General features: G+C 49.4%; 1 protein-coding gene across 5 annotated transcripts in view; it reads right to left on the bottom strand.

Moving 5' to 3' along the window:
• Positions 1-749: 749 nt before the first annotated feature.
• Positions 750-23,158, bottom strand: part of VPS35L (VPS35 endosomal protein sorting factor like) — a 134,907-nt gene continuing 112,498 nt past the window's right edge. For 4 of the 5 annotated variants that reach the window (XM_032605529.1, XM_032605527.1, XM_032605528.1 and 1 more), the window contains 4 exons: positions 16,499-16,664; positions 8,007-8,125; positions 2,015-2,161; positions 750-1,313 (listed from right to left, as the gene is read on the bottom strand). In XM_032605529.1, the coding sequence (XP_032461420.1) occupies positions 1,215-1,313; positions 2,015-2,161; positions 8,007-8,125; positions 16,499-16,664 (531 nt within the window). In that variant the 3' untranslated portion in view covers positions 750-1,214. Of the gene's footprint in view, positions 1,314-2,014; positions 2,162-8,006; positions 8,126-16,498; positions 17,420-17,771; positions 17,848-23,158 lie in introns of all 5 variants that reach the window. The other variant, XR_004345827.1, reaches the window with a different exon arrangement.

The following is a 23,158-nucleotide window of genomic DNA, read 5'->3' as shown; positions in this document are numbered from 1 at the left end:
GAATGTCTGTTATGTTCAGCTGAGGTGCGTTCTTCAGTACACGCTGTTCCTTAACGGAGGCCGTTTTCTCGTGGGGTTCACTATTAAGCCAGCCGGAAAATCCATAGCATATTCTTGGTCCCAAGCTATTCAATTAAAACATGCTACTTTTACTGTGTGAACTGTAATCAGGCTTCTCACAGGGTAGAGGTAAAATGTAGTCTATCTACACTCAGTGTATACCTTCCAAAAGTATAGAGTTTGGGGGCACTTTTATTTTATTTTATTTTTTTTGCGGTACGTGGGCCTCTCACTGTTGTGGCCTCTCCCGTTGCGGAGCTCAGGCTCCGGACGCGCAGGCCCAGTGGCCGTGGCTCACGGGCCCAGCCACTCCGCGGCATGTGGGATCTTCCCGGACCGGGGCATGAACCCGTGTCCCCTGCATCGGCAGGCGGACTCTCAACCACTGCGCCACCAGGGAAGCCCCTGGGGGCACTTTTAATCCACAGCTTGGATGCATTTTCCTGCACAAGGGGTTCTAGGCTGTGAGTCACCACCACCATCAATATTAATGCTCTTACTGATTCAGAATGTCAGTGGAAGCTCATTAGTGGTAATACAAGAATGAGATTCCGCCAAACTGATAAAAAAGTAGACAGAATCATATGCTGTTTAGGGTGATGGCTGCAAGAAAACCAGGCGGTATGTTTAGACACATTCTCTTCCGGATGAGAGTCAACTGTAATTAAATGAACAGTCATGAACATAAGTGTTCCTTCAGGAGGTTTATTCAGTTACAGTATATTTTCCATCGAAGCCACAGGGAATCTCAGATTTGACCTCACTTTCTCCTTTAATCCACCAGCATATTCTAAATCCAATCAAGAGCTGATTTTGATATAAAGCAAATTAGGGAAAGGGCACAGTGGGTCTGTCAAAGTGGACTGCTTTTCAAGGTTCTTTTTCCAATTAAAAAACACCTTCCAGAAAGGAAAGATGTTACTTGCATTCTTCAGTTTTTCCCTAAAGGCCCATCTGAAGGCCACCTGTGCAAAGAAACACTAAGATGCTGTGCTCAGTGAGCAGGAGTGGATTCAAATGCTCTGACAGCTCCCGCTTGTTCACTTCACTGGCAGAATAATCTAGTAGAGAAGCCAATCTGTACGTGTGTAAAAATAAAAACAAAAACGCAAAACAGGTCTTTCTGGACTTGGCACCAGAGCCCCTACGTAGGGTCAGGTCCTCGTCTGCAGAGGGAGCCTGAGGGCCAGATCGGTCAGATGCCCCATGTCTGGGTGTTTGCTTCGCTTCTTGATGTATTCCAGAGTTTTCACCTAGGAGGAAAGAGAAAGACTCATCTCCTTTCTGGTTCATAACTCTCAAGGCTCCAACAAATCAGCCATATCGGGAGCTCTGGCTTTTTTCTTAGCAGAGAAGGGAGGGGAAGAAACCAGCAGTTTTTAAATAAGACTTCTTAGATTATAGCTTGCTCTTAAAATCACCAGGAATGACTGGTGTTTTCATACATGTGGTTTTTATTCAGAGGGAATTAATTCTTAATACTACTCAGTGGTCCCTTGGTTCCAGGACCAAACTGAGGATACCGAATCCCTTATAGAAAATGGTGTAGTATTTGCATATCACCTACATACCTCCCCCTGTATATTTAAATCATCTCTAGATGACTTATAACACCTAATACAATGTAAATGCTATGTAAATAGTTGCTGATAGGTGGCAAATGCAGGTTTTGCTTCTTGGAAGTTTCTGGAATTTTTTTTCCCCCCCTGAATATTTTTGATCTGTGGTTGGTTGAATCTGAGGATGCCAAACTTGCAGATACGGAGAGCCATCTGTACTTTGTAGGGCCTGGCACCTTTCTGGAAGGGGAGACTGGGGCTGTTTGATGTCCAGGCCCTGATGTTGTGTTGAGGCCACTTGTGCCTGGCCAGTGGGCTTGCGTCACTCGCCAGGACAGCCGTGCCTGGTGGGCGTTGAGGGCCCCCCACTCCCCCCACCCCTCCCCTCGCCTTACCATGGTCCTGGTGTCCGCACAGCCGTGCCTCTGTGCCAGGTGCCACAGGTTGACGGACAGCTGGTTGAGCCTGTTACTGCGCAGGTCCCCATGGGCCAAGATGCTGTTAAAGAAGGAAAGGCCCAACGAGCTCTGGCGCTTTAGGGCCTGATACAGAAAAAAGAGGTTACTATCTGGCACTGGGGCTCAGGCCCAGCCCAGTGTTGACGCTGCCAGGGGTTCCAAGGCCAGCTCTACCACGGATCTTCTGGAGGGCGAGCTGCTTAACCTCCCCGGGTTACCCCAGCACTGAAAGGCCGTCTTGCATTAATGCAAGTACAGGAGTAAACTGAACGGTAAGATACGTCTCTTACAGACGTGTCCTCAAGCCACCCAAAGTTTCAGTCACTATTCCCACCCTCTGGGTGCTGGTAATAAAGACCAAAGACAGCTCCCCGTGAATAATGCTCCCCAGTGCCTGGTGCCCATGCCCAGCTTTTATAGGAACCATTAGGTATTCTTCACACCAGATCATTCCTCTTTTGCTCAGTGACCTGATGTGAAAGGTACTCTCAAACAAGTAAAGTCTAACCAAAATGTCAGAGTAGACCAAACCTGAACCCCAGCTTTGAATGGTAAAGACAGAAGGGAAACTAAATCTCCAAAATGCAACAGGCCCAGGAGAAAAGATACCAGTTCCCCAAGGTAAACAAAGGCACCTGGGAAGGCCCAAGTCAGCAGGTGGGCCTGAGCAGGGGACCAGGTCAGATCACACATCTGTGTGGGTCCTGGAGAGCTGACGCCCGGACCCTTGCTGGGTGCTCTTGGCTGGCGCTGCAGACATCAGTGCTGCCAGGAGCCTTGAGTGTCTGCTTTGCTCCTTGGCAGCTAGTGGGTATGGGGTCCTTACACTGTGACAGGTATGAGCTCTGTGCTTTACCCAGCTCACCTTGTTTAATCTTCACAACTCTGTAGGTAGGCAGGATTTTAGAGCTGGATCCCAACTCCTGGTTATCCAAACACTAATCTAGGTGCTACTGTGAAGGGACTTCGCAGGTGTGATTAAGGTTATGGACCTTAGGGAGATAATCCTGGATTATCTGGGTGGGCCCAATCTAATCACTTGAGCCCTAGAAAGCAGAGAAATTTTTCAGGCTAGAGTCAGAGACAAGTAGCAGAAGTTCAGGCTAGAGTCAGAGACAAGTAACAGAAGAGGAAAGCAAAGGAAAGATGACGCAGAAGGGGGCCAAGAGCTAAGAAATGCAGGCGGCTTCTAGAAGCTGAGAACAACCCTCAGCCAACAGGCAGCAAGGAAACAGGACCGCAGTCCTACACCGTATGGAACTGAAGTGGCCAACTCAAGTAAGCTGGCAGGTGGATTTTTCCCAGTGCCTCCTGGTAAGAGCCCAGCCACTCAACACCTTGACTTTGGCTTTGTGAAACCAGGAGCAGAGAAACGGGCCCAGCCAGCACCAACTTCTGACTTACCAAACTGGTGAGATAACAAATGGGGGTTGTTTTAAGTTTGTGGTGACTTAAAGCTGTAACAGGAAACCAGTACGCTCCCATTTTGCTGATGAGGTCAGGAACTTGCTCAAGGACCACAGCCAGCAAGTGCAGAGTGAGGATTTGAGCTCCAGTCGTTCAGTTCTGGAGCCTGTGCTGGTACCCACACCCTCCCGTGTCCGCCCCAGTTTACAAGATGTTCCCATAGACCCATGGTTAACATCACATTAGGCATCCAAATTCTGAAGAAGCTAACAGATTTGCCCAGTGCAGCTACACAGTTTTATCCAGGGAAATAGGAACGATTTGATGTGGTTTAGACCAATACATATTTTTTTTCCTGCTTTTTTCAAACAACCTACTAACTGTCTATCTGTCCATGCATCCTTCCATGTGTGGAGCCCATAGAGCAGCAGACTACGCTAACTGCGGAGCCAACTTTGTTACCCCCTCCTGCTGCCCTCTCCCAAGTGAGGATTTAAAGTCTTCTAGTGGAGAAAAAAACAATGCAATAAAACTGCCAAGGAGCAGCTAAGAATGCAGTTGGGTGACAGTGGCTGAGTGACGACAGTGAAGAGACTCAAGCCCCCTAAATCGAGCCTGCCTGGACAACAGTCGGGACCAGGTGACCGTCACAGAAGCAGCTGGGCCAACTGAACAGCACTGCTGTCACGGAGCGGGGTCGGGTCCCAAGCCTGCAGGCACAAGGAGGGAAGGCTGGTAGACTCTAACTGGCTGGCAACTTCCTGCTTTGGGTTCCTTTGTTTAATCAGACAGTGAGCTCTGCCCCAGTCGGGAACGCGGCAGAGACCATCCAGTGGGTTCCAGCCCATCCTGCTCACCTTTTCAGCTGGCTCTCATCTGATGCCTGGGCCCTGGTTTCTGCTCAGACCTAGAGGACCAAGCTAACAGAAAACTCTCAAATCCAACTATAAGAGTCTCCCAAGAGAGGCCCTTTAACTACATTTCTTTGAAGCAAGGGAGAGTTTTTAAAAGTCAAACAAGTAAGACAGTATCTTACTGGTTACTTCTCTATTCTGTATCTTCTCAAGCATTTTACAATAAAAGCCCAGTTCGCATGTGTTTTAAATGCACAGCCGATTAAAAATGAGATCATTAGAGACGGGTCTGGGGATGAGCAGGCCAGAGCAGGCAGGCGGCCGACGTGCAGAGACCCAGGAAACCGTGAACACGTTATGAGAGACCAAACCAGGGCCTCCAGCCCCTCCTCTCCCTACAGAGGTTTTAAATAGAAGAGCTTCTTTTGTTTCTTTTCCTAGGGGAATTGTCATTTGCAGGAAGTTGTAACCGTCTGGCATGGTTCCCAGCCTCACCACACCCAAACAAACAGCTTCATAAAGCTCATGACTAGGGCAGGGCTGGCTCCTTCACGTGCATGTAGAGGACAGTTTTGGAAGCAGGGCTGATACCAGCGCTGAGAGATGAGACACTCAGCTCGGGCACCAGCGTTGGGCTTTCACAGCGCCCAGCTTGGCTCCACAGCAGGTGAAGAGAGGTCTGAGTGCTCCAGGCTCTAGAGGCCTCCCCTCCCACTGCCGGCTCTGCCGAATCTCACAGCATGCTGTTAAAGTGAAGGATGACATGTTCCGTCTTAGCTCAGTCCACCCATATTTTTTCTAATAAATGTGCATATATGGGGAGACATTTTCAGTGAGAGTCCCTGGTATTTATGTGAGTTGAAATGTACTTCAGAAAATTTCCAGCCCTGCTATTTCAGAATTATTTCAGAGTCCTTATCACAGTCAATGCCTCCTCCCCCAAGAGAAAGAGACAAATGTTAAAACAGTTCCAAATTATATGGTTCTGGGCTCTATTTTTGTTGTGAGCCTGGAGGTCCTAGACTGTGGTCGTTTATGCTGTCAGCAGCCACCTCTGATTAGACCCAGCCTGTCCTGTCAGAGTGAAGAAATGCATTTTCAAGCCCCGGGGCACATGTTTCTTGGGCACCATGTGTCAAACACACAGCCCTGCTCTGGCAAGAAGCTAGAGCCAGAGCCCTTGGCTGTAGGGATCAGGGAAGGTGCTAAGAATCCTTCACAGCAGGGGAGTGACCAGTGCAAGCTGAAGGTGAAGGACTCCATTTCTCCTGCAGTGTAATGAGGGCTCTCTCCTGAAAGCTGCCTACCGCAGAGACGAAGTTTACAGGCTTTCAAAAAAGGCCTTTCAGTTGGAGGAGGGGTTATCTCTTCTAGCACTAACTGGTTTGATAAACCAGTTCCTGAAGAAATTGGGGTTCTGATGCTGCCCCCTCCACTGACAGCCAGTGCCCTCCAAGCATCAACTCCCCAGCATTCTACAGCCCTGCACCCAGGGGGCCCCAGGGTCACTGGGACCCACCCACAATCCTCCCTCCCTAGAGAGGGCGCTGGGAGGCACTTGGGGCCCCCAGGGCAGCAGTGGTTCCGTGTTTTCCATCTGCCTTTTGGCCTACTAACCTTAAGGCTGGCTCTGTGTGCAGTGCCCCTGACCTCAGCAGTGGCCACTGGGGAATGGAGTCTGGAAAAAATCCCACTCTCTCCAGGACCTGCTTGAATACCCTGGGGAGAATGGGAACGCGGGACATACATGTATGTTGTGTGTGTGTGTGTGTGTGCGTGCAGGCGCACCCACAGCTATAGAATGTTCTCATGGTTTCTGTGGTGGGGTGGGGAAGGGGCGAAAGCCAATGGTGGCATTCTGTACAGTCCTGGAAGTGAGTAAGAATTAAAAGTCCAGTTTGATCTTATTTTGTCTTCAAAGGATTTAGTGGGGTGGGGAGTAGAGAAGCAAATCCTAAAAACGTGAGACTTGAGGTTTGGGAAGGAGGAGCTGGGAAAGTGTGTGGGCAGGAAGGGGAGGGCTGGAAAGCCACTGGGAACCCTGCAGTCTGAAATCTGTCCTGGGTTTGGGAAAGGGAATTGGGGAGGGTGGGGGGTGAGTGGCAGTGAGAGAAGACAGAAATCTGCCAACACGAGATCAGGAATGAGCTGTCAGTATGTGGAGTAGGGAAGAGCAAGACTGGGGGTGTGGGGCAGACACGGAGGCAGAAGCCTGACAGGAGCTGCCCCAGGGGAAGGACGCAGAGAAAGGTCAGGCACTGGCTTTGACTCCAGAGTCACTGCCAACCTCCCCACCCTGATTACACAGCAGGAATCAGCCTTAACGCAATGTCCACCAAGCCTGAGACAGAGCTTCTGGGATCCAACTGTCACCCACATGTTTGAGCTGACGCTGCAAAAATGGAGTAACTGGGGAAGGGTACCAGGTAGTTATTTAGATCGTACTATAATTTGGAAATTATTTTGAAATCAGTCAACCATCTATCTATAATATGGAGAACATGGGAAAAACTGCTCTGAAAAGGCAACGACGCAACATCTGATAAAGGAATATATTCTGCGGATCAGAGCATGGGTTCTAGAAGATTGCCTTGACCACATTCCATAGCTACCACTCTAGGATTCAGTTTCCTCATCTGGCAAGTGTAAAGGGATAACAGCTGTTCCCACTCATGGGACTGTTGTGAGATGAAACCACACACGCAGAGTTCTCCACACTACACTCAGTATGAGAAAGGCTGGGATGGGAATTTCCTGGCTGTCCAATGGTTAGGACTCCGAGCTTTCACTGCCAAAGGCCCGGGTTCAATCCCTGGTCAGGGAACTAAGACCCCGCAAGCTGTGGGGTGTGGCAAAAAAAAAAAGAAAAAGGCTGGGCAGGCACAGCCTACTATCATGGTTGGACAACAACCGTTTGCCACTTCTTAGGAGCTGAGTGGTAAGGCCTTGACCGAGGTGGGTGGTGCAGTGGCTACAGATTCACGCTTGAGGATCTGGGTGGGAACCCTGTTCTGTCACAACCAGAGGAAACCAGGAGCTCTGGAAACCTCTCTGAGCCTCGGTTTTCTTTTCTGTCCAAGGAGAATGAACACAGCACCTACATCACAGGGCTGTTGTGGGCCTCAAAGAGCTAAGGTGTGGAAAGTGCAGGCTGTTACTCACTCAACATGCACTGATTGAGCGCCCGCTGTATGCCAGGTTCGAGGTGAGGATGCCGGGGTGAGTGACAGATGGATCCCAGAGAGCCTGTCTCAGGCACAGGGAGGTCTCCGAGAGCCACATCTCGAGGTCCCGGCCACATGAAGCTTACATTCTGGTGGGGAGGCAGGCGACTGAGAAGTGAACACAGAGCATTTCAGAGAATGCCCGAGCGTCACAGGGACAGTTCAGAGGGACGCAGGAGTGCAGTGGCTACTTGACACAGGGTTCAGGGAAGGCCACTCTGAGGAGGTACTTGAGCTGAGACCCGAATGATGAGAGGGGTGGCCAGGGGAACCCTGGGGAGGCACAGTGCAGGCAGAGAAAATGGTAGGAGCAAAGGCCCCGGGGCCCTCGATGAACAGTCTTCACACAGGCGCGTTACTCTCTGGACGAACCAATGTCCAAGCACCCTGGGAACGCGTGCTTTCAGGGCAAGCGGCGGGGATGGGGGCGGCAGGGGCACCTACCTCGTCCTTGGCCAGGGTTTTCAGATGCTCCAGGATCTGAGCCATCACCGTCTCGCACAGCTTGTTGTTCTCAGCCAGAAACTTGGAGTCTCCCCCGTAGAGGCTGTCATTGGAGTCAACTGATGGAAGAAACCAGAGCAGTGAGACATTCCCAAGCCCAAGGCCAGGGAGAGGCAGCCGTGGTGTCAGCGGGTGGCAGGAAATCACGGCAGGGCAAATGGAAACGGCCAGAGTTTCCCACGGGCTTGGGCCTTGGGAATCATGGAGAAAACACCTGGCCTTCCAGACAGTCTAAGCCAGAGAGCTCAGACTCTGAAGTCTGTCCCCTCCGGCCCAGGCATGGAGGGGGACGGCAAGCATCACAGTGGCCATCAGAATGGCTGTCAATACTGAGCACCGGGGTGCCAGGCTCTGGGCTCAGCGCTTCACAGGTGTTACTGCGGAGTCCTCAAAACCGCATGTGCAAGAGATGACAGATGGGGACACGGAGGCTCCGAGCCTGTCCCAGCCAGGATCCCAAACTGGGAGGCTCCCGTCAAAGCCTACACAGTTAAGCACCGCCCCCAGCCCCCTGCCCTGTCACTCCGCCGCAAAACTTCTGCAGATGGAACAGAAGGTTCTCTATGTCTTCTCGCAAACCTGAATCCTTTCACTAAAGTCCCCTCTCTCCTTGGGCATCTCCTGTGACAGCCGCTGTCTAGAGAAAGAGCAGCTGTGAGAACAGCCTGGGTTTGACCTCCCCCCCCCCCCTTCCTATCGACCTTCGCACAAAGCATGACCTCTGGGTAAGGAAGGAGAGGGACTCTACAGGGTGCGGTTTTGCGCTTGGTTTTTTTTCACTTAATGATTCCTGGAGCTATTTCCATATCAGCATATATGGATGTGCTGCTTTGCTTGTACTAGCTGATCAGTAGTCCATTGTGTGATGGACCAGAATGCTTTTGGTTGGCCCCTCCTGCGGACACTTCAGCGGTTCTCTTTCTTTTCTTTTTTTTTTGGTGGGGGGCGGTGAGGGGTCAGGGCCAGGCTGCTGCAAAGTCTGTAAGGGAACCACAACCTCTGCCTTGCAGAGTCGATTCTTTCCCCCCATGCCTTTTCTCGCCAGATCCTTTTTTAACTGCTTTCACCCCAACTCCCAAATGCCGACTTGTACGTGGCTGAGCAGAGTTATTTCCGGTGTGAATGAGCAGCGCTCAGTTCAGTGCAAAACCATTGGAGCACCCTCAGCGCTAAGTGGTCAAGGAGAGGAGAAGTGCAGTGGCAGCTCTTAGATGTTTCTGATCTGGTGGAGGCCTAAAATTTGGGCCACTGTCCCAGGTGCAGTGACATCTGATAAAACAGAGGCCGTGCAGGTGCCTTGGGGGGGCGCGGCTGGGCTTATACAGCCATGTACACACAGTGCTAATCCAGTTCATGGTTTAGAGACGTCAATAAACCGGTTCAGCTTAGCTCATCTGGGGGGATGTGGTTTGCTGTGCTCTTCTCGGCCCAGCTCTTCACCATCCCTAGGATTCTGTCTCCTAGGCATATACAATCAAAAGGGATGATACATATGGGATCACAGTAAAGCCCATGAAGTTGTGTGATGCGAACAAGAGGTGACACCACAAGCGAGGGACACGGGGCACCCGTTTAGCTTGCAGACGGCTGAGGCTGAGAGTCAGAGCCACAATGGATAGCCCCATTATGGTCAAAGTCACCAGCCGTCTGTCAGGGCCTGCATAGAACTATTCCCTGGACTGCTGGCAACGAGCTACAGAACCAGGGGATCACGTTAAACAGGCACTGACCAGAAGACAAGAAAAGCCAAAGTACAATGTGCAGGGATGGCTTCTGAGCTTTTAAGAAAGAGACCCCTCTTAGGGTCACTTATAGGAAAATTGGCAAATACATCAATGTATCAGAAATACATCTAAATGGCCTATAATTTTAGGGGGAAAAAGAGTTCAATTTCACTCGTGATCAAAGAACAGAAAACTAAAACCACAGAAGAACTTTTAGTAAAACATCACCTATCAGATTAACAAAGGTGAGAAAGAATACCAGGTTTTGATGTAGGCCTGGGCAAACTGTTGGTGGGAGTACCATAGTCTGGAAATCAGTAAGAAAAGCCTTAAGAAATGTCCAGTACCACTTCACACCCATTAGGATGGCTGTTATTTAAAAACAACAACAAAGGAAAATAAGTATTGATGAAGATGTGGAGAAACTGGAAGCCTCGTGCATCGCTGGTGGGGATATAAAATGGTGCAGCTGCTGTGGGAAAGCAACTCCAGGATCCAGCAACTCCAATGCTCAAAGGACTTGAAAGCAGAGGCTCAAACAGATACATGTACATGAATGTTCATAGCAGCATTATTCACAAGAGCCGAAAGGTGGAAACAACCCAAGTGTCCACTGACAGATCAACAGATAAGCAAAATGTGGTTTATCTAAACAGTGGCATGTTATTCAATCACAAAAATGAATGAAATTCTACTACATGTTACAACATGGATGAACCTTGAAAGCATTATGATAAGAGAAATGTGCCAGACACAAAAGGACAACCAGGGCTTCCCTTGTGGCACAGTGGTTAAGAATCCGCCTGCCAATGCAGGGGACACGGGTTCGATCTCTGGTCCGGGAAGATCCCACATGCCGTGGAGCAACTAAGCCCGTGAGCCACAAATACTGAGCCTGTGCTCTAGAGCCCGCGAGCCACAACTACTGAGCCCACGCGCCTAGAGCCCGTGATCCACAACAAGAGAAGCCACCGCAATGAGAAGCCCGAGCACCGCAACGAAGAGTAGCCCCTGCTCGCTGCAACTAGAGAAAGCCCGCGTGCAGCAACGAAGACCCAACGCAGCCAAAAATTAATTAATAAAAAGGACAACTATTGTATGACTCCACTTATACGAGGTACCTAGAAGACGCCAATTCATAAAGACAGAAAGTAAAATAGAGTTCACCAGAGGTTGGCGGGAGGGGGGAAGGGGGAAGTTATTGTTCATTGGGTACAGAGTTTGTTGGGGAGGATGAAAAAATTTTGGAAATGGATAATGGTGATGGTTGCACAACACTGCAACTATACTTGATAAAACTGAATTAAAAATAGTTAAAATGGTAAACTTTATATGTATTTTATCACTTTGTATATTTTACTCCCAAAAAAAAAGTCTTAGTACAGAAAAAGGTCAGATCTTTGACTTGGGAAAACCCACTCCAAGGGATTTATCCTAAGAAAATCATCCCCCCAGTTGCACAAAGATGCATATATGTGATATTGTTTCATCATAGAGGACAATGTTCATTGTATGTTCAATGTATGTTCATTATAAATGTTGTGTATAATGGTGAGAGGAGAAGCAATGGAAATATCTACCAAGAGTTTTGATTAAATGCTCTGTGGCGTTAGCATTAAATGCAATACTATGAAGACAATGAAAGTATGTGATCTATAGTCGTTAACTACCATGTACTATACTATACTATACTATTGCTACAGTATACTGTACTGAAAGGTATTTATAATATACTGTTAGTAAAGTGACAGCCAGTATACCACACACAGACATATATAGCCATATATTTCCTAATTTATAACTTATTTTTTTATTATAATTTATAACTTCCTAAGAACCAATTTTTTCAATTAAAAAATTATATTTTATTACTTTATATATTTCCTGTAATCTGTCTTGAATCTTTTGGGGAATGGTACAGGTATAAGCATATAGTAATTAACTGACTGACAAAATAATTTCAGGGATGCTTCATGTACATTTCTAGCTGCTATTTCAAGAATAACTCCTGGGCTTCCCTGATGGCGCAGTGGTTGAGAGTCTGCCTGCCGATGCAGGGGACACAGGTTCGTGCCCTGGTCTGGGAGGATCCCACATGCCGCGGAGCAGCTGGGCCCATAAGCCATGGCCACTGAGCCTGCGCGTCCGGAGCCTGTGCTCCGCAACGGGAGAGGCCGCAACAGTGAGAGCCCCACGTACCGAAAAAAAAAAAAAAAATAGAATAACTCCTTATTCTACTTCAATAAAATTGTACATAATATTCTTTTAAAATTCTTACATTTATATTTAACTCCCAATTAGGCATTTGGGAAAAGTATGAAGGAGGAAGAATGACACTATGAAATGTATTTTTTAATGAGCCATTCTTTTTTTTTTTTGGGTACGCGGGCTTCTCACTGTTGTGGCCTCTCCCGCTGCGGAGCACAGGCTCCGGACGCGCAGGCTCAGCGGCCATGGCTCACGGGCCCAGCCGCTCCGCGGCATGTGGGATCTTCCCGGACCGGGGCACAAACCCGTGTCCCCTGCATCGGCAGGCGGACTCTCAACCACTGCGCCACCAGGGAAGCCCTAATGAGCCATTCTTTGCTTATTTTTTTCCAAATAAATTACTACTGAGTTTCTAAGTGGGGAAAAAAAAAAGAATAACCTCTCCTTCTTTTTTTTTTTTTTTTTTGCGGTACACAGGCCTCTCACTGTTGTGGCCTCTCCCGTTGTGGAGCACAGGCTCCGGACGCGCAGGCTCAGCGGCCATGGCTCACGGGCCCAGCCGCTCCGCGGCACGTGGGATCCTCCTAGACCGGGGCACGAACCCGCGTCCCCTGCATCGGCAGGCGGACTCTCAACCACTGCGCCACCAGGGAAGCCCTAACCTCTCCTTCTTTTATCGCCAGCTTTTTACTTAAACAAATGTCAAGGCTGTAGAACAGTGAAGCGCTGCCTCTCTCTCACCCGGCATCACCAGCTGATGCTGTTTTGCCACTTCTGTGAAGCTCTCTCACTTGCTCTCTCCACACACTCACGTACACATGTCATTTTTTTTGGCTGAACCATTTGTAAGCAGGTTGCAGACGTACTGCCTGAGAATGAGGAGAGCAGCTGGTCTCCTTGCTCCCCAGCTTCTCTGTCCCCATGAAACCTCTACTCCGGTTCTGAACTGCCCCTTGGTGGGGAATATTCTGGGAGCGCTCTCCTGGGTCGGCTGCTGGCTTCATAGTTGTTCCTATGACACAGGTTGGTGGTGAATTGCCCTGGGCTGCAGGCATCTGTCCCAGGATTTCTGAGACAGCTCTGGCTCTGGCTGCTGTGTTTCAACTGCCGTCCATGATGTGGAAGACAGCAGTTATTCTTGTAAGAAGAGAAAGAATTTGATTCAGCCATTCACCACCATCTGATTTTGAAGGGTGGCAAAATGCAGCTGGTAAAGGAATTTCTCGCACCTGCTGCTGAGGACTCGGCTAGTTCCTGGCATAAATTCCCAGTCTTACTCTGAGATGGAGTAACCTGCTCTCCTTTGGATTAGCCGAGCAGCAGGGGAGAAGTGAGAAGGTCTAGGACCACCTGTGGTCAACCACCCAAGCTGCAGGCATCCTGCCCAGAGAGGTCAGAGGCGTGTTCAGAGCAGCCCGCTCACACACGCAGAGCACGGACTAGGTGAGGGCCTGCTCTGCGCCAGGTTCCAGGACCCGGAGACCTGGTGGGTGGGGAACGGGCTGACCTGGTCCTGCCCTCACAGAGCACACATTCCACAGGAGGTGCAGACGAGCAAACGGGCAATCACAACCGCATGGGCTGCATGGCAGGAGAGGGCGGCCTGGGGGTCCCAGGATCCTAAAATCTAGGCTTGGGATGGAATTATAGAATCAGTGAGATCCAGGCTGAACCCTGAAGGTGGAAAATTCACAGAGAAAGTGAAAAACGGGGTCAGAAGTGGGGAAAAGTGTTTCCATGCTAACACTTGGTGGCGACAGAGGGGGGGGGAGAGAAGCGCAAAGTTGACAATCAGAAGTAATTTGGCCTGGCCAGAGTGTAAGGCAGGCCTGAGAGTCCAGACTGGCGCTCACAACCGGGAGAAATGAGATCCCTGGCAAATGGCTACTAAAAATAGCCCAGGATCTCTGCATCTGTCTGGCCCTGGGGTCATAACCCCAAATGCTTCAAGGGCCTGGCAGGTGACATGGAGGAGTGAAGGGGCTGTGCCGACTTCCCACGGGCCCCTGAGCTGTACTCTTCCAACTAGACATCTGCGTGTTAAATAAATAGACATTCAGTGTCAGAAGTGTCCTGCCCTTCCACAGCAAGCACACTCGCTCGCACGCTCGCATGACAGCACTGGAGTTATGGCTCCAGGTCATTTCAGAACATTGTCTTCTTATTAATCTGGAAAGAAAACAGCCAAGGCATCCTTCGTAAATGCAAAGAAAAAAGCTGACCCCGGTTTTTCAAAAGTTCGAAACTTTGTCAGCGCTGTCTAAAGAGCTGCCTCGACTAAGAAAGAGATGGGAAAATGGAGCCTCCACCCCTGCAAAGCCTCCCGGGGCCCCAGGACTCTCTGCTACGAAGACAACTTTCAGGTCACAATTGTGCACCCAGGGTAAACAGCTGGGCCGAGAAGGCAGCAAAGAAAACCCGCCGTTCTGTTTTCATCTCTAAAAGCTAGAGAACTAGCTTTTAGAGATGAAAACACAGCCACGCTCTCTGTGCTGGCGCTCTGGCTCCTACAGTCCGCCCTGCTGTGCTGTGTAGACAGGGGATTCAGTGAATCTGTTTAAGGAAGGGAAGAGCGAGGAGAGGGCTTGCCCCTCTCATAGGGCCCAGGTTTACAGACCCACTTCCGCGGCAGCATCTGGTCCTCAAAAGTTTCTCTGTTGTTCTGAGCCCTCTGCGTGCCCTTCACAAGAGAGGAAATAAAAATGCCAACAAATACAGGAAAAGCTCACCCTCATTAGCCATCAGAGGAATGCAAATTACACCCATCAGAAGAGGCAAAATGAACAAGACTGACCATATCAAGGGAACAAATGGAAATCTCATTCATGCCTGGTGGGAGTGTAAACTGGTATAACTATTTTGGAAAACTGTGAGACAGTACCTACCAGAGCTGAACATAAGCAAATCCCACCAGCCAGCATTTCCACCCTGGGCATATACCCGACAGACATGAACACCAAGAGTTATATATTCAGGAATGTTCCCAGCAGCACTCCTCACAACAGCTCAGAACGGCATCCACAGGGGAATGAAGAAATTCTGGTATATTCATACGATGGAATACCGTGCAGCAATGCAAAAGGGTGGACAACAGCTACACACAACACAGAAGAATCTCACCGACGTAACACTGAGTGAAAGAAGCCAGACGCCAAAGAACGCTTGCTAAATGGGTCCATTTACGGAAAAGTCAAAAATCGGCAAACTAATCTGTAATGTCAGAAGTCAGGAGAGCAGTGCACCTTTAGAGAGGAGAGTGGTGGTGCTGAGTGGACGGGGGCATACAGGGGACTTCTGGGGAGCTGGTAATGTTTGATTCCTCTGTCTCGGTGGTGGTTACTGGGTGCGTTCACCTTGTGATAATCTGCTGAGCTTTATGATTTACTGTATGTGTGTACTATGATATACTTTAATCAAAATACTGTTACTTTGTAATCAAGGAGGCAGCATAACGCATGTACCACAGTGAATTCCTCTCCGAGCACTAACTGGCCTTGAGCTTGGTAAAACCATGTTGTCTTTCGGTGTCTCCCCTTGCTTGTGTGTAAAATGGGGACACAAATGCCCGTCCTCCTCATAATGCTGTCAGGATTAAAGGAGAAAGAGGCCCATGGAGTCTGGGGTGCCGTACCTGGCACACAGTAGGAGCTCAGATCATGGAGGTTATCATCATTGACATTAACCAACCTCCCCAAGTTACATCTTTACATAACCTCAGCCCCCAAATCCCAGCCAGAGGAAGCCTCTGAGAGTTATAACAGGAGGCCATCCTTAGCACTGCAAATTTGTTCCCTAAAATATCCAAGTGTAGAGACAGTTGCTTAAACCCTGAAGTATTCATTTATTGGCCAAACTGCTTTTAACAATAGGGCCATTTTTTTGGAAACCAAAAATCGGAACTGAGGCTCTGACCAGCAGGAAGATGCTTAGGTCACTGGGCAGAGGTCTGGAATTGGGACTGTCCCATGTTGTGTCAAGGACATGAGGAGGCTGCTCCCAAACCTGTAGGAGCAAGTTCAAGACGGCTGGTTGCATGTTGGGGAGCAAGGCCATCTCCTTCTTCCAAGCACCTGCTCTAAGGGTCCAGGTCAGGACCCACATGAAACTGGTAAGGAACAGGCCTGGGATGAAGGTCATGCATGTGCATATGTAATCACCGTTCTAGGTTATTCTGTGCCACACCCAAGACATCACTGACCCGACAGACTGCTTCTCTGAACTCGTCTGTTTGCCAAAATGATCTTGGATGCTTGTTAAAGATACAAATTCTCAGGCCTCTTCCTGGGGATTCTCATTTAGAAGAGACAGATGGGGCCCAGGAACCTGTATTCTAAAGAGCTCCCCAGGTAATTCTTACACTGGGCAAATTTATCAAGACCCTGGACTAGAAGTTCATGGTAGGTAAAACACAAGGGGATTAAAGAAAAGAGAAAATGAAAACCCTGCACTTGCTGTTCAGAAGTTCAACCACAGTGCAGTCTGGTGGAGGGACCCAGCTACCTTTGTCTACGTGGTAGAGATAGGTCTCCTGGCTCATGGCGGACAGCAGGTGCAGGACACAGGTGTAGATGCGGATTTTCTCATCACTGTTGTCCTCCCAGGTGTAGTCCTGGATCACGTTGAGCAGCTCTCGAACAAGAAACAGAACCCCGTGTTCCGGATGATCCTGGTGGAGGACCAAAAAAAAGGAAAAATAAACCTAGATGTGAAGCAGGAGGGGAAAAAAAAATCAAGACAGAAACCCAGGTCCCTCCCTTTAGCAGCTGTAGATAAATTAAAGTGCCAACTATGGTTAAACAATAGAAAAGTGACACAACGTCGTTAACTCCACCAAACAACACACTCCAGTCTGGGGAGACAACCTTTGAGAGCTCTGGGTCTGAGGAAAGAAAGCAAAATTACCTGTCAGTTTAATGGGCTGTTTCCAAAATTACAGCCTTGCTCTTATGTCCATAACAGTAAAAAGCCCTGTTCTTCCAACTACAAAAGCTAGATTGCAGGTCTCGTTGCAGACAGCATAGCAGAAGCTACCTACCTCGGGTAAACCCCCAAATGATCACTGTCACCACCAAAGGCACCGACTTTAAACACAGCCTCACTCATTAGGGCGTTCAGCAACATTAACAGCTAAATTGAGGATCCTCTCTTGGGAGAGGAAAAACCCAACAGTCAGTCACAGAGCTTATAACAGTGTTTCTCAGATACTAAACTGAACCAGTGCTGGGATGCAAAAAAGTCAGCAGCTTCAATTCAGTTCCAAAAAGGATATGCAGGGCTTCCCTGGTGGCGCAGTGGTTGAGAGTCCGCCTGCCGATGCAGGGGACACGGGTTCATGCCCCGGTCCGGGAAGATCCCACATGCCGCAGAGCGGCTGGGCCCGTGAGCCATGGCCGCTGAGCCTGCGCGTCCGAAGCCTGTGCTCTGCAACGGGAGAGGCCATAACAGTGAGAGGCCCACGTACCGCAAAAAAAAAAAAAAAAAAAAAGGAGTATGCAATGCAGTGGCCCCCCTGCTGAATGCTCTCCAAAGACCCCTCCCCGCCCCCCAGCTCCTGCTGCCATCGCCCTGCTGACCCGGCTGGTCCATCTTGCCCCTCACTCAGTCCAGTGCCACCTTTATGGCTCCTGGGACCAGCTGGACCGCTCAGGGTCCTGGCAGGACACAGAGGACACGCTCACAAGGGTTAAATGAGGATGGGTTAATGAAAGATTATCAGAATGAAGAGAAGTAGCGAGAAGGCACCCAGGGCCTGGCAACAGAGGGAAACAGTTACCATCCTCGGGCTGAAAGCACGCGGTGGGGTGCGAGTTTTTGCAGTTGGAGGAGGCCACCCAGCAGCAGCTGCAGCCCTGGATGGAAGAACAAAGCCATCGCCAAACACGGCCCAGTGAGAGTTGGGGGATAAATACCCCAGCCTCGCTCTCCTCCTGCCCTGCGGTCCACGTCACTACTCGCGCTGGCTGAACCAGCTGGAAGCCGGAAGGAAGGACGCCCCGGTGACGCGATCCCCAGAGGCCCGTCTCCCACACAGACCAGACTGAAGGGCACAGGATGCTCTGGAGGGCAGCTCATATGCCAAGGGGGTCTGGCCTCCCAGCCCTGCTGTTCCCCCGACTGGAATATTCACCTGTGAGGCTTGGCTGCAGTGGCTCCTTGACAGCCTCCAGATCTCATCTTACACGTTGGCTCCTGCCCTGATCGGCAATCCAGAGCCCCTACCCGTCTCTCTTCATCTCTCTTCACGTCAAGTCATCCATCTCATTTTTTCAGAGCAGTGCTCAGCATCTGAAGTGATCTTATTTATTCCTAACTACCCAAATATACCTCTTGGTTCATCTTTTTTTTCATCCTAGCCTATAACCTCCAGGACAGCAGGTACTTTATCTGCTGTGTTTGCCAGTAATACACTGCCCAGGATTGCAAATGGTGCCCCATCCCTGTCTCTGCTTCCTGGGACAGTGCTGGGCACAGAGCAGGCACTTGGTAGGTAAATAATGTTGAATGGATAACATTTTTCGAGCACCTTCTATGTGCCAGGCACTGAGGTGGCTACAAAAACAACAGCTAACTTTTATGGTAGCTATTGTAGCTACCATAGCTTTTCTACGTTCTGGGACGATACTTTTTTTTTTTGCAGTACGCGGGCCTCTCACTGTTGTGGCCTCTCCCGTTGCGCAGCACAGGCTCCGGATGCACAGGCTCAGCGGCCATGGCTCACGGGCCCAGCCGCTCCACGGCATGTGGGATCTTCCCGGACCGGGGCACGAACCCGTGTCCCCTGCATCGGCAGGCGGACTCTCAACCACTGCGCCACCAGGGAAGCCCTGGGACGATACTTTTATGACCTCCTCTCCCCACCATTTCACAGAGGGGAAATGAGCTACACTGCTGGTGGATGGGGGAAGCAGGATTTGAGCCCCGGGAGTCTGGCTCCAGAGTGGACATTCCTAACTGCTAATACTCTATACTGTCTCTCTACAGATGAATTAGGGACGAACTAGACTTTATGGAGCTGGCTAGTTGGGGGAAGGCATACACGTAGTCGGCTATCTTGAATTCAGGCATGGAGTAGAAGTGTGATAACTGAGGTGGGCGGGAGTTGGCAGCTACGTAATCCAATGTGTGGATACACAGCAGTAATACTTCCAATGGGCAAGAATGAGGGCGGAGGAGAGAGAGATGATTTGTACAGCTGCTAACATCTACAGGAATTGCTGTTATGGTATCGGCACAAAAGAAGACACATGATACTCCAAAATCTGAGTACCTCAAACTATATGCAGCAAAATTGCCCGTGCCATGGTCCGCCTCCCATTGCCAGAGTCAGTCTCAGATGGAAGCTCACTACTGCCTTGCTTTGCTAACAGCTGTTTCTAACTAGGCTATTTCGTTCTGCTATGTGGATGTTCAAAATATATTCTATTTCAGGATCTGCCCTGGAAAGAGACGACACTCTGAATGTTCCAGTAACTTAATTTCAATACAAATTGCCGTAACTATTGTGAGAGAGCATTCAACACACCTGCAAAAAGGTGGAAGAAGGGGTCACGGAGACGTGAAGGTTTGTAGCCAGCCGTTTCTGCTAGCTTTAAACCGAGGAGACGAAGAGATTATTTCCAACCTTCTCTACAAGGAAAACATTTTCCACACGATAGCCACGCTTCAGTGGTTGTAACATTTTCAAAAGAAATTGTACCAGTGCCAGCAACTAAAGAAATGCAAACACAGATTTCTTTTTTAAAGAAGAAAAAGAGATCCCGATTCAGTTGGCAATCCGAGGGGGAAAAGGTTTCCCCTGGGGTCTCTGCCAAGGCTGCCCGGCAGCAAACAAATGCTCAGGAGGCGGCTCCCAAGGGGCGCCTGGGAGGGACTCAAACCTCTCTCTCTCTCTCTGCTGCACGGAAAGGGGGCCTGCCTTCAACCACTCAGAATATCCCTCTGGCTCCTTGGTCTGTGGGAATCCTTCTATTAAATGTCACTGCTTGAGGGAAGGAATACCCTGAAAATGACTAACTTCCCAGGAGACCTGAGACGCAGCAAAGACAGCGCGGAGTACACACATCCTGGCTTTGAATTCTGTCTTGGCCACTTACTAGCTGGTGACCCTGGGTAAGTCACTTCACCTCTCTGTGCCAGGGTCTGCTTCTGTGAGATGAGGATAATAACAGGTTTGTTTGCAGTGAGTATTTGTGAACTGCTGGCTGGCTCACTGTAAAAGGTATGTAAGTGTGTTAAATAAATATTCAAGTCCTTTAGAAAAGGAGCCAGAACACAAGGGGACTGGGAGGAAGGGCAAGAAAGGAAAGAGGGGCACTGGGAGGGCGTGGCGGGGGCGGAGGGCAGGAGACAGATCACCATGGAGATGCGAGGCCCTTGGTGAGTCTGCAGAGCTCCCTGGCCTCGCTGCAGCCAGCCCCTGCCCATCTTGCCAGCTCGAGACCCTGGTGTCCCTCTAGTCTCTCACCACCTCGCTCGTCACTGCGGCTCTCTTCCAGTCCCTCCAGTGCTGCTGGGTGACCCTTCCCACCTCAAGGCCTTACCCACACTGCTCCCTCTGGCCAGAACACCCTCCCCTCCCTGCCCCCCGCACTTAGGGACCTACTAGTCTTCCTCTGGATCTCGGCTCAGGTAACACATTCTCAGGGCACTTCCCTGACCCACTTCCCTTCAAATCTGAGGCTCTCAGAGGTCCCTGTAGTTCTTTATGACACTTTATACAACTGTAGTTAAGTATGTATTTGCTTATTAGCATCTGTCTCCTTGAGTGGGAGCACACATTTCTCATGTTCACTCTTCCATTCCCAGATCAACAAATATTTGCGGGGTGGACGGAATGAATGAATCTTAGCATCTGGATACCATGTTATGCTGATGGCTGGACATTTTCTCAAAGATAAGATGGAGAAAAGACATTTCCCTGCTGTGTCCTGGTGATTAGTGCCAGAAAACCGATGGGAAACATTTCCATTGCCTACAAATTTCAACTGAATCAAAAGTAGGCGTCTGTAGTGGTAACAATGAACTTGTTCAGTTAGTTCTACTTTGCTTATCCTACTGAATGTTGTCAAGAGAAATGCATTAGTTCAATAACATGGAGAAGACTGTTCTGCAGTCTACCAAGAGGCTGACTGCTACTAATGCCAAAGAAGAATGCTTCAAAATGCTCCAAAGGTGGTGCTGCTTGCTGAGGAGAGAGGGCTGTCCTGGGGGAATGTTTACTTCTGCATTTATAAGTGTGAATAGAGTGGGCCACGTATTTTATTTGGTCTAAAAGGGCTTCAATTTTCTTCTAAACAAATAAAATGAATCAAAGCTTTCCAAACCCATTCTTTAAAAGTCTTGTGCTCTGGGGGTGGGAATGCAAAATGGTGCAGCCACTATAGAAAACTGTATGCAGGTACCTCAAAGAATTAAAAATGGAACTACTATATGATCCAGCCATCCCTCCTCTGGGTATTTATCCAAAATAATTGAAATCAGGATCTCAAAGAGATACTAGTGCTCTCATGTTCACTGTAGCACTATCACAACGGCCAAGATATGGAAACAACCTAAATGTTCACTGACAGATAAATGGATAAATAAAATGTGGTATACACATATAATGGAATACTATTCAGCCTTAAAAAAAAAAAAAGAAAGGAAATGCTATCATAACCTTGGATGAACATTGAGGATATTATGCTGAGTGAAATATGGCAGTCACAAAAAGACAAATACTGTATGATTCCACTTATGTAGGGCATCTAGAATAGTCATGTTCATAGAATCAAAGCGTGGAATTCAAGGGCTGGGAGGAGGAGGAAATGGAGAGTCACTAATCAATGAGCTTAAAGTTTCAATTAAGCAAGGTGAATAAGCTGTAGGGGTCTGCTGTACAATACTGCCTTGAGTCAACAAAGCTCTACTGTCCACTTAAAAATGTGTTAAGATGGGCTTCCCTGGTGGCGCAGTGGTTGAGAGTCCGCCTGCCGATGCAGGGGACATGGGTTCATGCCCCGGTCCGGGAGGATCCCACATGCCGCAGAGCGGCTGGGCCCGTGAGCCATGGCTGCTGGGCCTGTGCGTCCGGAGCCTGTGCTCCGCAACGGGAGAGGCCACAGCAGTGAGAGGCCCACGTACCGAAAAAAAAAAAAAAAAAAAAAAAAATGTGTTAAGAGGATAGATATGTTAAATGTCCTTACAACAATAAAATTAAATTTAAAAAATAGAATTAAAAAAAAAAGCTGTGACATGAAAGGTAAAAATGCGAACCAGGTAGGGCTTCCCTGGTGGCGCAGTGGTTGAGAGTCCGCCTGCCGATGCAGGGGACATGGGTTCGTGCCCCGGTCCGGGAGGATCCCACATGCCGCAGAGCGGCTGGGCCCGTGAGCCATGGCTGCTGGGCCTGTGCGTCCGGAGCCTGTGCTCCGCAACGGGAGAGGCCACAGCAGTGAGAGGCCCACGTACCGAAAAAAAAAAAAAAAAAAAAAAAAAAAATGTGTTAAGAGGATAGATATGTTAAATGTCCTTACAACAATAAAATTAAATTTAAAAAATAGAATTAAAAAAAAAAGCTGTGACATGAAAGGTAAAAATGCGAACCAGGTAGGGCTTCCCTGGTGGCGCAGTGGTTGAGAGTCCGCCTGCCGATGCAGGGGACATGGGTTCGTGCCCCAGTCCGGGAGGATCCCACATGCCATGGAGCGGCTGGGCCCGTAAGCCATGGCTGCTGGGCCTGCACGTCCGGAGCCTGTGCTCCGCAATGGGAGAGGCCACAGCAGTGAGAGGCCCGCGTACCGCAAAAAAAAAAAAAAATGTGAACCAGGTAAAGGTGGGATATGGGAGTCCTCTCCTGCTAAACCTACTCACAGCGGGCGGAGCTTGCGTGTGGCCCATCCTCTGGCTTCTGAGCTCGGTTAGCGCCCGGCCTTGGCCCTTCAGGCTCAACATCTCACTGTGCCCCGGAAAGCCGGCCAGTAGCTATGCTGCATCCCACAGGAGGGATGTAGGGTTGTTAAGTCTCAACAACCTTGAGCAAATAAAGCCCCCTGCAAACGTTTCAGGCAGACCATGCAGGACAGGCTCTGGGGCAGCACAGACCTCCCAGCTCTGCTGCTCAACAGCCACGCGACCCCAGGCAAGCCTCCTGGGCTCCAGGGCTCCTTAAGTGGGAAAGGT

Source organism: Phocoena sinus, chromosome 15, assembly GCF_008692025.1.
Source record: "Phocoena sinus isolate mPhoSin1 chromosome 15, mPhoSin1.pri, whole genome shotgun sequence".
NCBI classification, from domain to species: domain Eukaryota; kingdom Metazoa; phylum Chordata; class Mammalia; order Artiodactyla; family Phocoenidae; genus Phocoena; species Phocoena sinus.
The sequence above is the reverse complement of the archived record's forward strand: the minus strand, read 5'-3'. Positions and strand labels throughout refer to the sequence as shown.